General features: G+C 40.6%; 1 protein-coding gene across 5 annotated transcripts in view; it reads right to left on the bottom strand.

The window, feature by feature from the left end:
- The window catches only part of LOC105200918 (zinc finger protein chinmo), a 65,389-nt gene that overhangs the window by 24,557 nt on the left and 26,542 nt on the right, over positions 1-14,290 (bottom strand). For all 5 annotated transcript variants that reach the window (XM_026130061.2, XM_026130060.2, XM_039446005.1 and 2 more), the window contains 4 exons: positions 3,579-3,799; positions 2,736-3,085; positions 2,052-2,311; positions 1,114-1,419 (listed from right to left, as the gene is read on the bottom strand). In XM_026130061.2, the coding sequence (XP_025985846.1) occupies positions 1,114-1,419; positions 2,052-2,311; positions 2,736-3,085; positions 3,579-3,799 (1,137 nt within the window). The remainder of the gene's footprint in view (positions 1-1,113; positions 1,420-2,051; positions 2,312-2,735; positions 3,086-3,578; positions 3,800-14,290) is intronic.

A 14,290-nucleotide genomic window follows, 5' to 3' on the forward strand; every position in this document is an offset into this window, starting at 1 on the left:
GAGACTCGGTAAATCCAGGTATACGTCCACGTACGGCGTCGTCGCTCTCTCTTTCTGTACGTTAGAGCGTCGCCGAAGCGGAGATACTGACGTATACACGTGGACGAAAAAAGATCTACACGAAAACCGTCCCGAAAATCGCATTATCTCTCGGCTAAAAATTCTTTGATCAATCTGGAATCGATTTTTCCATCCCCCTTTGAAAGAATCAAGAAATTTAATTGAGAGAAGAAGGATTTTAATTCATTTCGAATCCGTTGAAAGATTCGTAAGAGCGGGACAGTTCAGAGAGTATCAGGCGGCGCCTTACAACGCGCAGCGAGCTTCTTTTTACGATGCACCGTTTTATCTCTAGCCGCCCGAGATGACTCGGGGAGGGGCGGTGGGAGAATGGTACAAGGATGAGAGGAACGCGGCAGTTGCAACATCCGCGGTCAGGCCCCACGTGCAGCCGATGATGCAACGCTCGTGCATTTTGTAACTCCGGAGCCAGAAGGCCTTCTACGCGGCACGTTGGACCAGATAAAAGTCTATCGAATCTAGAATGCTTCACTGTCTGAGAGAACGTTGAGCAATACGCCGCTCAATTAAAAACACTTGCCGACCAAATGTCGCGCACGTTTTAAGACGTGAAATCTAATTTTCCGAAACAGCCGTAGCACGTGTAAGAAAATTCATTATTCGTGCATTCACGCTGTATATTTTGGCGACGAATCAAAATACACGTGGCACGAACGCGCGAGGTTCAATAAACCTGTGCAAGGTTTTACTCGATCCGGGCCCGTTCACTTGGTACACCTCTCATTCTTGACTTCACGTGTCAATAGACTTAGCTGCGTCGCGTTATCTGTTACCCGCCACGGTTCCGCGATCTAACGTTACTGCCCGGCTCAACACGACTCGATCTTTCGTAAACGACATATTTAAGATACTATCGCACGAGTTGGGTGCAGGGCAAAATTACTTTGCGCGAGACTGCAATTGCAAGTTGCGTGTCAATATTTCATACGCGCAACGTCGCGTCGGCCGAATTACATTTCCGTCAAATTGTAATAAAGTCGCAGTCACGCAAGTACGGTGCGATATCTCGCGATGCAAAAACATGGTACTCACCGCCGTCGACAGTAGAGACAGTGCTAGCTTTGTTGATCTTCGTGTTCCACATAGCGGGCGTGGGCGGCGCGGCGGGACTCTGATCGGGAGTCGGCGGATGAGCCGCCGGCATCGGCACCATCGTCGGACCCAGCTGTGCCCCGTGCGACAGATCCGAGTTCGGTCTGTACGAGCCCGCGTCAAACCCCCGTCCTCCGGGATAAACGTCATCATCCCGCCTCGACAATCTCTCCGCCAATTTCTCCGCCCTCTCCCGATCGGTCAACTCCTGCTTTATTCGAACTGGCTCCTGCTTTATTCGAAGATCTGCGAACAAGCAAGATCAAGACTTCCAGGGTAACTCTGGTGTATACGCTGTACCTAATGAAAACTTAATTTATCAAGCATTATTTACTCTGTTTAAGGAACTGTACCAATAAAAATTTCTTACTACTACTACTGCAAAATATTTATTTTCTTATGTTTGTGGGAAAAAAACTTTAGGAAACTCTTGCATTTTTGTTGTATATCAAAAGGGGTGAGAGTTATGGCTACTCCTGAGTGAGGACAAAGTTGAATAATGAATACAAGAACCAAGCATTTATTTTTTTGTATACTCCATCCTGTACCTCTCTCTACACTTACATATATACCACTATAAATAATCACTAAACCTTTCAAACCTCCTGCAGAAAGAGTAATCATTTTACGTAGATTGTAATGCATTCACAACATTGACAAATTGATTCAACTCACGATAGTTATGTTAATATTAAAAGTAAAATGACAACGTAACGCTAATATAACACAAAGGCATATAACAAAGTGGTTACAAGCAAGTTATCTTCACTCCTTTCGTTTTCTCTGATTCTTGCGGCGTAAAACCAGAGTTACCCGATTTGACCGATTGGTGGAATTTTTTGACCAATTTCACACAGGTCCTTTTCGCTCTTCCTTACCTTCGGCAACATTTTCCTTGAGATCACAGTTGCTGCGTTCCTCGGATCGCGCTCGTTCCAGCTGCTGTTCCAGTTGTTCCGTGGGCGTGTGTGGCGCGGTGTGGAGATGCAAAGGTTCGGAGGGATGGGTGAACGGTTGGTAAAAGTGGTTTTCCAGCTTCTCCAGCAAGAGAGAGGGATGCGGGGCGGACGCCGGCCGGAAGGCATGGCCGTCGCGTAACACGCTCGCTCTTCCCAGCGTATCGACGTCGCTCGGCGATCTAAAAATACGCGGTCGCAGCTCACAGAAACTTACACGAGTGAATCAGCGAGAACACATAACACAGTGCGAATATTTGGTAAACATGCGTAATACGATAAGGAGGAAATACGAAGGAAATCGATGTGGGGTGAATGAAAGAATGTCTACGATATTCTTAATATGACACAACTCGTTGAAAGATTGCATACTCTCGACTCGCGTAACACTTGCGTAACACGTAATCACGATTCGTCGAAAAACTAATCCCATCAAAAATGAAATATTCTGAGACGTCGAAATAAAAAGTCAAAGAGGTCGTAAAAAAAGTTGTTTAATGAAAACCATTTCATAAATAATTTATAGCTCTGTCGTTCGCAAATTGTCACACGCATCATTGGCCATTAGAATGTAGAAAGGTCGCTCACGTGGCTACCACCGCTTACCTCATCAACCTCTTCGGGCTCTCGTAATAGTGAGAAGTGGAGTAGACGTTGGGCGCGGAGTATTCCGGGGCGGACGACGGCGCTGGTGTGGGGGTCCTCTTCACGAGGTTCCTGACCATGGTGGCTTCGCCCGCCTCGCTCATGTCACTCATATCACCGATACCACCACCGCCACCACCGTTGCCGATGGTACCACCGACGCTACCGCTACCGACGCTACCGCTGCCGCCGCCTCTGCCACCCCCGCCTCCGATGCTGCTCTCTGCGTCCACGGAGGTATTACTGCTTTCCGCGGCGTGCCTTTGCGCCACCGCCAGCTTCTCGTGCTCGATAATCGACAGACCCTTAACCTGGATTCGCCAAGAGAATTATGGATAAACGAACATATTTTATAAAAAGGAACGATGGAAAATATTGTCTGACGATGCGAAAACATCACGAAAACATCTTGAAAAGAATTTCAGACAATTACGAAAACAGTTATCGCGTTTGAGCATATTCGCACGAGTATCATGGATTATGTTAATGAACATTCCTTCGCGTGACTAATACCAGCGGTACTTCTGCTGTTCCGCGTACATCAGCCGAGTAAAATTATGCCTTTGGCAGTAAATATTTGAAAATACTGAATTGAAGCACGCGATACGGAAGTCAGTGGCGAGAGAACGCATTTTCGAGGAAAGCTTGACAAACGATTCGACTTCTCTCAAGCTTCCACGACACGAATGACACATAGACTTGAAGCGCGGTTCGGGCGCCGCGCCGCGCCGCGCGCCACGTGTACAATTGTGCGCGGAACATTATTTAGGGTCATTATTTACGGAAAAAGAGACAGGCACATACTTGAAGGCATTCAGCTGCCTTGAGGAAGGAGCTGAGGGATTCCTGGGACACATGTACCTCTCCACGGTACATGAATTCGAGGAGGGCCGCCATATTGTGGGCACTCGTCCCATCGAGAATAACGATCACTCCCGGGGGAGAAGGCGGCATTTCTTCGAAGAGCACCTGAAAGTGTTTGCTGCATGCTGCGAGAATTAACTTGTGCGCCTTGAACGAAACTCCTGAAACACAAATAAAATGCACTGCCTTCAAGATATGCATTGATATGACACTGTCGTCAAAAGGAAATAACGTTCGACGAGTCACAAACGACACGTCGCTAGTTCATTTTTGCATAGCTGAGGAAATTAAAAGTGTGTCGCAAAAAAAAATTCGCTCGGACATCGGTCGCGCGCCTCTACTTCGTCTCTAATCGCGCGAATTATCACGCAACGAACTCGACCGGCGCGACGTCGCGAAATTGGCACGTAAGAAAAAATTTTTGGTGCACGCATAAGAGATGCTCGGGTCTTTTCCTTCTCACGGCTTACAATGTAAACCGGGCGTCATCGCGCGCGGCGTACGAGCGCGGGAATTTCAGTGTGCAAAGGAAGCCGGTGACCGACGAACCCTTTTTTTTTCTTCAACCGGCCCACCATCATTTCCTCCTCTACCGCGCGACATAAAGAAACCGAGGCTAGCCCGCCTGACGGCGATGCCCTTTCTCGCAGCCCGCTGCGTATATAGGTCATCTTCGGACACGATCTTCCGTAATTCGTAATTCACGCGCGCAAGTATAATGCGCGTTCGTCAGCGTGCGGGCGTGTAATATGACACGGGCAACCGCTGCACGTAAAGCGAGGTGTCCAAGAACGGCTGTGTGTAAAAAGGAAAAAAGAAACTCTGACTATAACCGTCGAAAAGATCCGCGCTGTAGCTAAACGTTTTGAAAATTGTTTAAGCATTTTTTGGATTTTTTCTACTTCATAAATTACAAGAATGGAATTTTCTTACACTGTTTTAACGTAAAAAAATCTTATTATATATTATACAATAAGAACTAAAAATTATTGAAAGAACACTAAAGGTTTTTCTAGATTTGTTTTTTTCTCTAATTAACAATAAAAAATTTTGGTCGCGAATTCCCGAATGTTCTTGCAGCGAAAATTGCTATATTTTGCTACAATTTTAAACAAATAACTTTTAAACGAGTAAATGGATCTAAATAAATTTTTGCACACAAAGATTTATTAGAGTTTATTTAGTACATGTCAAAATTTGATTTAATCAACTAGTAATGCTACTTTTCCATCACATTTATAAATAAGTACTGTAAAACGCAATTTTACATAAGAATCGCAAGAGCAAACAAAAAATTAAATAACTTTTAAACCAATAAGTGATTTGTGTTCAAATTTTACTCAGATACTCAAATATAATACTAGAGTATTCTATAAAATTTTTATATTTTTGATAATATTTTGAGATATGACCCGTACATCTTTAAACTCAAAATTTTAATAACAAAAACTAAGTTTGAATTAACATCGGTGTGAAAATTCACCTACTGTAACACTTTAGGATTAAAAAAAACTCATATTTGCTAACATGTTTCTAAAGTTTGATCTAAAGCACTTTGTTAGGTTTTATTTAAATCCCTTGAAACTGATTTAATTTTAACAAAATTATATCTGTATACGTGTAAATATATATTTTCATCATCAACAGCTCGTGTTATTTCCGCGCCTTATTATTTCGTGATGGTTTCCGTGCGAATCGGGTGAATGGGACGTTTCATGAAAGAGCTTCATGCGTTTAGATGGATGTGGGAAGAAGCCTCATCGGTAGTAGCCTCCGAATAAGGAAATTGAGTGCGAGAAAGGAGAAAGGTGATGAGGGCTCGGACCAGGTGGCTCAAAGCACCTGTCTTTCCGAGTGACTCCCTGTACACAAAGTGTATCCAACTCTTTGAGCTTCCTCTCAGCGTGGCATCATATTTCCGTATACTCCCCGTTGCGCGCAATTTCAAACCTCTTATCCGACGAATATTGGATTTAGACTGCGTATCCGAAACAGAGAGGTTTCAACGACTCCGTGATAGCTCGCGTTTACCCAGTGCTCGTCGGAATACCTACGTATATCGTGAACTTAATTTGCGTATAGTAATGAGAGTGTCTGTTTACCTAACAATATATGTATCTTTGATAACAAATTTTTCGATCGAAAACAATTTTCTGCACTATCGCGTTTTATTTTAATCATCAAATTTCGCTTATAACTTGTTCAGGATACATGCAGCTTACAGGTGTTTGAATTAAATATATAACTCATTATACGCTATGCAAGGGCCAACGGCCGAATCTCGTGTGTCCGTGTGTGGGCGTTTCGCGACCATCGGCTTATTCCATTGCTTATAATATTCCATCAATCATACAAGGAATCTGGACATGCAAACTCACTCTCACCGTATCGAGACGTCATGCAGTGAAAGCAAAAAAAAATAAAATACGAAAAAGATTTTGCTTACTTTGCCGGATTAAAAAAACGAATTTTTAGTTAATCCTAGATGATCCTTATTCGATCTCATAATTGGATCCTTATGCTGATATTTCTTGTGCGATTTTATAACTTGATAGAATTTATAAAAATATTGATGTAATTTTTATAATATAATAATTGTAAAAATGTTATATATATATATATATATATATATTATATATATATATATATACAATGAATGTAAAATATTCTACAATAAGCCTTCTTTTATGAAAATATAATAATTCAAAATAAAATTGCATAATTATGTTATCAGCTATATAAGTTGATGAAAAATTTACATCAAATGTATCTGATTTTCAAAAATGTTGATAGCATACACAGAACAAGAAAGCTTGTTAAATTTTCGTCTATATTACTTCTATCTTACTTTCTATTTTTGTTATTAAATGTTGCTCTTATATAAATATGTTAAATAATGAATAATTACGCTTCAGAAGACTGTACGCATTGACTTTCCCCTAGTTAAATAAGAATAGTAATAGCGCAATATTAAATTGATTATTGATCAATTTAATAATGAAGCTGACAGGCATCTATTGTAGCAATGATGCCAATAAGAATCCTCCCCCTCCTTCCAAACCGTAACGAATTATTTTTCGTAACATGTTCTCTACAGAATTTGAAAATGCATACTGAAAAAAAAAAGTTGTCGAAAAACTGAAATATTCAGTCTGATGCGTTCAACTAAATATTCAGTTGACTTAATTAATTCTTGATTTTTATAGTTGACATAAATAAATTATATCTTTTTTATGCAACTAAATTGTTACATTAACACAAAATTAAAAAATGATAGTTTATTTGAACGTATCGGACTAAATATTTTAGTTTTAAAATTTTTTTCTAAATGTATATAAAATTACACAAGAAATATCAGCGCGACCCAACTATGACCAAATAAAGCTTATCTTTAATTAGCTGTATTTTATATCGGTCTACACTGAGAAAAATATTTGGTGAGATCGACCAAACGTTTAATTAAATAGTGATAAAATGAATTTTATAGTTATATTTACTAAACACGTGGTTGTTTTAATCAACCAATCTCTGTAACCTTAACCAAACAACTATTTTTATAACGAAATGGTTCGATAAATGTAATAAAGTTTTTGGTACCAGTACACTGAGAAAAAAATTTATTTGAATACTTGCATTGAAATGTTTATTTGCGGAACATAAACATTTATTCAATAAAAAAATGATAGTTACATTAGTGATTCTTGTACTAAACAAACATTTATTTACATTTAATAAATTTTAATTTTTATTGCAAGTATTCAAACAAATGTTTATTAAAATTTAGTAATTTTTTCTCTAAGTGTAACTGCAAAATTCAGATGATTCGTATTTAACCAAACAGTTTTCTCAGTGTATGCTCTTCTATTACTGTCCACACATTTTTAATTTCGGGAGTTCGTCGATCATAAGTCAATCGTAAAGTGCAAAGAGAATGGATACTGCGGAGATGTGTACGACTCTCGGCGCACTGGAAAAATGATTTTGATAATAATAATTAGACTTTGGTAAAATAATTTCAAATAAATATTTGATTAATATAACCAAATATTTAATAATATTTATTAATTATATTAATTGTAAACATCCATAATAACAGTAACTAATAAATCACTAAATGATTATTAAACAGTCATTAAAGATTACTAATATAAATATTTGGCCACGTTAACTAAATATTTAATTGAAATTATTTCACCAAAGCTTGATAACTATCATCCAAGCCTGATTATTATTATCAAACTTTTTTCAATGCGGCACTCCCCGAATACATCTGCGAACTGCGTTCAAAGATACGTAGAACAGCCGGACGGTAGCGCAGTTAGCCGGCACACTTGTGGAAATAATGAAATATGCAGACGTTCATCGACGTATATGTAACATATATAATAGTCCCGAGACTATTAATGAATTCTGTAATGCGGAGCGTGGCAGCGGGCCCGCGAGATGCTTCTTACGTACATGCGTTGTTATCGGGCCGTATGCAGAAATGTGTACGCGCGACATGTCGCAAAGAATTTCGGCGAGATGTTGCGTAACGCGTGGGCGAAGAGGCCTCGAGGACGATTTTATGACACGCTGCAACGCCGTCATCGACGACTCGTTGAGCGAGCGAGAGTACGGCCGTTACTGAATGAGCGAGTAGAGATAACGCACGAGCACTCTCGGTACGGTCGCGCGTATCTATTTAGATATTGTTCATAGTTGTGGAGACTATATTTGGAAAGCGGACAACAGCGCATTGTCAAAGGCCGCCGATTACGCGGATAAGCGATAGCGCTCTCGAGTAGGTGCGAAGAAAAAAAATTGTTGTTTATAATATTTCTTATCTACAATTCTTATCTTACACAAACTCACGGCGCTGTTTTAAATGGAATAATTGTTAAATTTATTCGTATTTATTTAATTGGATGTGTTATTAGATCTTATTACAGATGTCTGTGCGTTATCTAAAGTCACTTCTGTTCTAATGTTATCGCATCCGCATTATTAATATACTACTTGGGTACTGTACGTTAGTTGAGACATACGTTGCAAATATTGTCATTTCAATGGGATTACGTGAGGGTTTGGTAACGAGAAGCGAGATTGTCGGCTGCGTGACTACCGTCGCGAAACTTGCAAATAAAACGCGCGTAGTTACGCAACAGTGCAATGCACTCTACGCGGGCAATCTATTCATGTTCCAAGGCCAGCCGGTAGAGCTCTTTGGGAGTTAGGGTTTTCGACGAAGCCTCTTACGACGGTCATCGTTCCCCTACTACGCAATAATAATTCCAGAGCCTTGTGTACGTGCACCATGACCGATGTAATGCGTGTAATACGCACCGTGGGTGAAGCCGGCAATTACGACTTAACTCAATGTCAATCGCATGGCGCGATGTCAGCGACCGATACGACGACGACGACGACGACGACGACGTAAAAGTTACCGCGATATTTATCAAAGGAAACTTTCAGAAAAGTGAATTTGATACTTGTACAAGAGGGATCCATTCCCCTGGGCTGAACTCGACATAACGAATATCATGAATGTCACAGAAGAGAGATCTTTAACCTTGGATAAAATTGGGATCTTCTCGGCATCGATCGGCACTTTTTGTATTATTAGAAAAAAAAAGAGAAAAAAAATTGAAATTATTTCGCGCGTGTTCTCTTGATCGAATCGAAAGGTTACGAGGAGCGAGCGTCAGTCGTTGTTGATAGGCAGTGCGCTTGCGGTATTCGAGCGCTTTTACGAGTAGATAACAGCGATCGTCGATTTGATTAGACCAGAGACAAAACTCTCTAGCATGTGGAGGATGGCGGCCAACGAGGAAGGGAACAACGGTCAATGCCCCGTCAAGGTCGACATTGCAGAGTATGGTAGCGAGCGAATGTATATTTGCCGTATCGTATCGGCTCAGCTCGGCTCGGCTCGGCTCGTTTCAGCTTCGCTCGTGCGAAAAGTTGATAGGCCAATCGTGGTGCGAGCTTCCTCTAGGCCCGGCCAATGGCCGCGTGAAACCAAGGCCATCCTCTTCGCAAGTGTCCGAAGTTCGGTGCACAACACGGTGAAAAGTGACGTCGAAAGAAAAAAAATAATAAATATATGGCAGTGAGAGGAATCCGCGAGGGAGAGACAAGATTACGCCACACACACACACATATACACACACACGCACGCACGCACGCGCGCGCGCGCGCACACACACACACACACACACACACACACACACACACACATTGCGATACGAGCGAGAAACGACACGTGGCGAGGCGACCGTGAATCCCGAGGTTGCCGCTGCGATAAATCAGCGAGCACGCTTGTATATATGAATATACGCACCGAGTGTAGGAAGAGCACGCTGGGACGTGGAAAATAGACGAAGCGTCTCTTTGTCCCTGAATATTAAATCGCGCACGGCTTCTCTCACTCACAATCAGCTTCTCTCGGGCCTCGATGCCTCTGGCATCGCTGCGCCGCCGCGCGCTCCCGCGCCGCCCGTGCTTGCGCGCAATCTTTGTTCCACGAAGATCCATTCGAGGGTACGATTTCGTGGGAATCGTTACCGCAAGAAAGGCGGCTGAGAACGCATCCTAATTCAGTTAACCAGCGACTCCTTCAGAGAATAGGATGCGTGGCATTCAATTAACATTTAAACACGATAACGACGCGTATTCTTTTCGCAATTAAGGTTATTATCTTCTAAAGTAATCGTCTTTTAAATGTAAGGTATAATTATTTGCCTCTTCTTGGCCGCCTTGATTTTCGATGACGTCGTTGGTACCGTTGAAGGATATTCTACGAGGGACGCGCATCGAGCCATGCGAAGAACACCGTACACATTCATACGCATATACAAGCATTGAGTACAAAGCTGTTCTAATTTTGGTCATTCATCTAATTCACGGTCATGAGCATTCCGCTCGCATAAATCGCGCCCACATCCGTCGCCGGGTGCGCGTAAATGCACGCGGCGCGTTGCGCGATTTGCCGATGTCGTTGACCCATTTTCGAATCAATCCGGACAATTTCGAGTTCGATCCGAGGGTTTATCAGCGTGCGCGCTCTTGACACATTTCGTGCAACGTATATGCATATTCGAATAAACGAATTTCTCGCATTTGCCGTTTATTGCACGAAAGAGCATTATCGCGTGCACGCATTAGCTCTCCTTCTATTAATCTAATTCTGCTTATCCCCGTGTCGACCCTCTTTCGCGAAGATTAACGCGGCCAGCGAGCTTCTAATGATCTGATAAGGGTGCGCTATCGTGAAGGTGTCGCGCGGTTTCGTAACGCCGCGTTCGCCTTGTAATACTAACGAACTTGGGCCTTGACGCCGCACCTCCGCTTCTAACGCTCTGTGTTGACTTTTGTTGACTGCGGACTAGCTGCCTCGAATGCGATTAAAGTGTGACGTTGTGACGAAATACGGACACAGAATTGAAGGACAAGCACGAAGGCACGAATTGCATCATAATGACGCTACAATAACCGAACTGTACTTTAATATCGAGGATATTTCAAGAACCGGTTTTATGAAACAAAGTCTTGCTGAAACATACCAGTTTTTATTTTCATTTTAGCAAAATGCCAAATGAGATACGATCTCGGCCACGTGCCACTTATTCTTGCAGCGACCTCGCGCTTGGCTAGGGAATTCTTTATAGCGTAACAAAGCTCAACGACGAATCATTGCGTAGTTCCTCGATCTAGCAAGTTCGGCATTTATAACGGCGCACGCGGCCGGCCGGATTACATGTTTGTAATAGAAATAGCTACGGAGAAGGCCACGCTGTTCAGCCGAGAAGATCACCGACCACTCGGCTAGAAGGCCAACGAAACGAAGACACGTATATCATGTGAATGCCCGATCGACATGCAGTCATTAACCACTGATTGTGATATATATGTATATTCGTATGTAGGATAAAGTCGCCTATTATGAGATAGGTTTAGGAACATATTAGGATATGAGGTAGCAAGATTTCTGTTACATTAATATACGCATGTGATTGATATCATAAACTTATTACTCTTAGAGTGAAATCTATTTAATAGAAAATTCATTATTAGATCGTGCGTGCAGTCGTTGAAAAAAACATTTTTTTTTTTTTTAATTGGATGTTAAGATTTATTGAGATGAATCTTTAAACCCTGTTTTATATAATAAATAAATATTAATGAATTCTACATGCATTGATAGAGTAAAGTCGTATTAATAGAAAAATATGGGATGTAATGATTTGCTCAATTATAAACATTGGATTTGGTGGTCGTAAAACCGCAAAGTGTAAAACTCATAACATGAGACAATTATGAGGCAATTACGAGGCTTGAAAGTTATGACTTTCGGCATTAGCACTGAGACTTAAAAATATCTCAAAGAGATTTTGGAGAAAATGTTACGTACAAAAATTTTGAGTATCAAAAGAGCTATTTAATTGGTCAACTAAATTTTGAATCTGGAGCGTAATTTGAACGTTGTAAGGTCCAAGTCGATAAAACCCATCTCATATAAAAAAAAACCTTTGTGTCTCATATTGGAAATCCTTTTTCGATTTAGCAAAATCGGCAATTTTGATAAAAAAAATTTTATATACAACAAAGTACAACTATTATCGGTTGCTAACTTTTGGCGATAAAACTTAAATATATTTACCATAATTTGGATATAAAAATAGGAGTTAGAGGTATAAATTAAATAAATTATAAGCTTTTGAAAAAAGGTATCTCATAATAGGCTACTTTACCCTACATATTTCGTGCAATTTAAGCTTTTTATCTTGAATTTTTTAATATCGAGCAAATAAACGTCAGAGTTTATCGATACTGTACACTTATATAACTGGGCCTCCATTAAACTGCGAGTCTTTAATTATAATGTTTACGGCAACGTTCCAATGTACTATCTCTTAATCGGTCGTTCACTTGGTGCACTCACTCAATGTAGCGAGCTTTTGCGAGCTGGTGACGCAGGAACGCGAGAACAAGGACGAGGGGAGGATGACCCTAGGCAGGCAAAGTCAATGCCCGGCATCCTGTTGCATCAGAGCGTTCGCTAACAGCTAACCTTGACTCCAGGAAGTGTATTTTTGCCACGAGCGCGGCGAAATTTGCGAGCGGTGTTCGTTCACTCGCCGTTCACAACTTGCCTTTCTCGCTCGCTTCGGGTTTTTCCCCTCGGGGAGGGGCCTTTGGCCGGGCATCGAGGCATTCTCGAATTACTACTATATTCGCTCTATACCATCGGGCTTTGCCTTGCATTCCACCGACGTGCAATGACGCGTACGTAGGAATAACACCGGCGCGCGATACAAAGCCTCGGATCGGCTCGCCCGAGATAACGAGATAGCTCCGAGGTCTCGCACGGCCAGAACGATATTACCGAGCTCAATTATTATTCCAAGATGGGCTACGCGTGAGTTAACCTCCGGACGAGATATCGCAGCTCTTCATTTTTTTATTTTTTTATTGCATTTTAGTATGCAAAATTATTTTTTATCTTTATATAATTGTATCTTGAAATACTTATGAAATTACTGAGAGATATAACGAAGTAGTAATTATAACGAAATAATCACCATCGCCATATCTCTGTCTTACTCTTACTCATAAGAATGTACGTAACATCATGATTTTTAGCTTCGGATTTCTCATAAACTGTGCAGACAAATTCCGCAAAATTTTAACTGTGAATGTGTTATGTCGCAAAGATGTAATATTGAATTTTTATGCAATTCGTAGCATTTTTATACAGGTGAATAAACTCCACAATTGTTTTTCTACAATTTATAATCAAATGGTTCGTTAAATGTAACTAAATTTTTGGTATCAGTAACTGTGATATAAAATTCATTTGACCAATATTTAAATAAAAGACATTTGATTAATATTTCTCTTAGTGTGGAATAATAATTGGAATTACGTTCGATACCTACCTTATTGTGAAATCGAGAGTAGCGGCGTACGCTTCGTGAAAAATTTAAATTGCATACATGACATGTGATTCACTTTCGAGAGATGCTAAAATCTCCCGGTGACATTTTCGACCGACATTTCTTATCACCGAAGTATATCAGTATTATCGCACGCATTGTGCTTTTTTTTTTTTACTTAACACTAAAAGGACCAGGTTTAACGATCTTCTAGATAGACAAATAAAAATTCAACTATAATACAGAATTAAAAAATTTTCTTGCCGAAATTAAGAACATGAGAAATAAAGGCGCAAAGGTATATCATGTAGAAGCAAAATTGAAAAAAGTTACAACAATATTTGAATTTTACGAGGAGTCAAATTGGCTATCTTAGCCCTTCTAGCGTTAAGTTACTAACGCACTCAGGCGTGTCTCATTCACGTGGAAGCATAGAAAACCAGAAGCGAGAAGAACTATAAATCGTTGCTACTAGAAATAAATGTAAAATTTTACGACCTCGCATGTTATACCATATGGATTTCTCGCAGAAATCTCTACATTTTTATTATGAGCATTGCGAAATCAGATTCTTACGCTGCACGTGTCGATTTTTCCATTCTCTGTATATACACTTGACACCAAAATTATAGGATTACCTATTCTGATTTCCCAAACTAGGTGAAATTCAAGAGAGAGTAACCTTGGCAAAAATAATCGTGAAAAAAATGTTCAAAAAAGCATTTTAAAGCT

Source organism: Solenopsis invicta, chromosome 2, assembly GCF_016802725.1.
Source record: "Solenopsis invicta isolate M01_SB chromosome 2, UNIL_Sinv_3.0, whole genome shotgun sequence".
Classification (NCBI taxonomy): domain Eukaryota; kingdom Metazoa; phylum Arthropoda; class Insecta; order Hymenoptera; family Formicidae; genus Solenopsis; species Solenopsis invicta.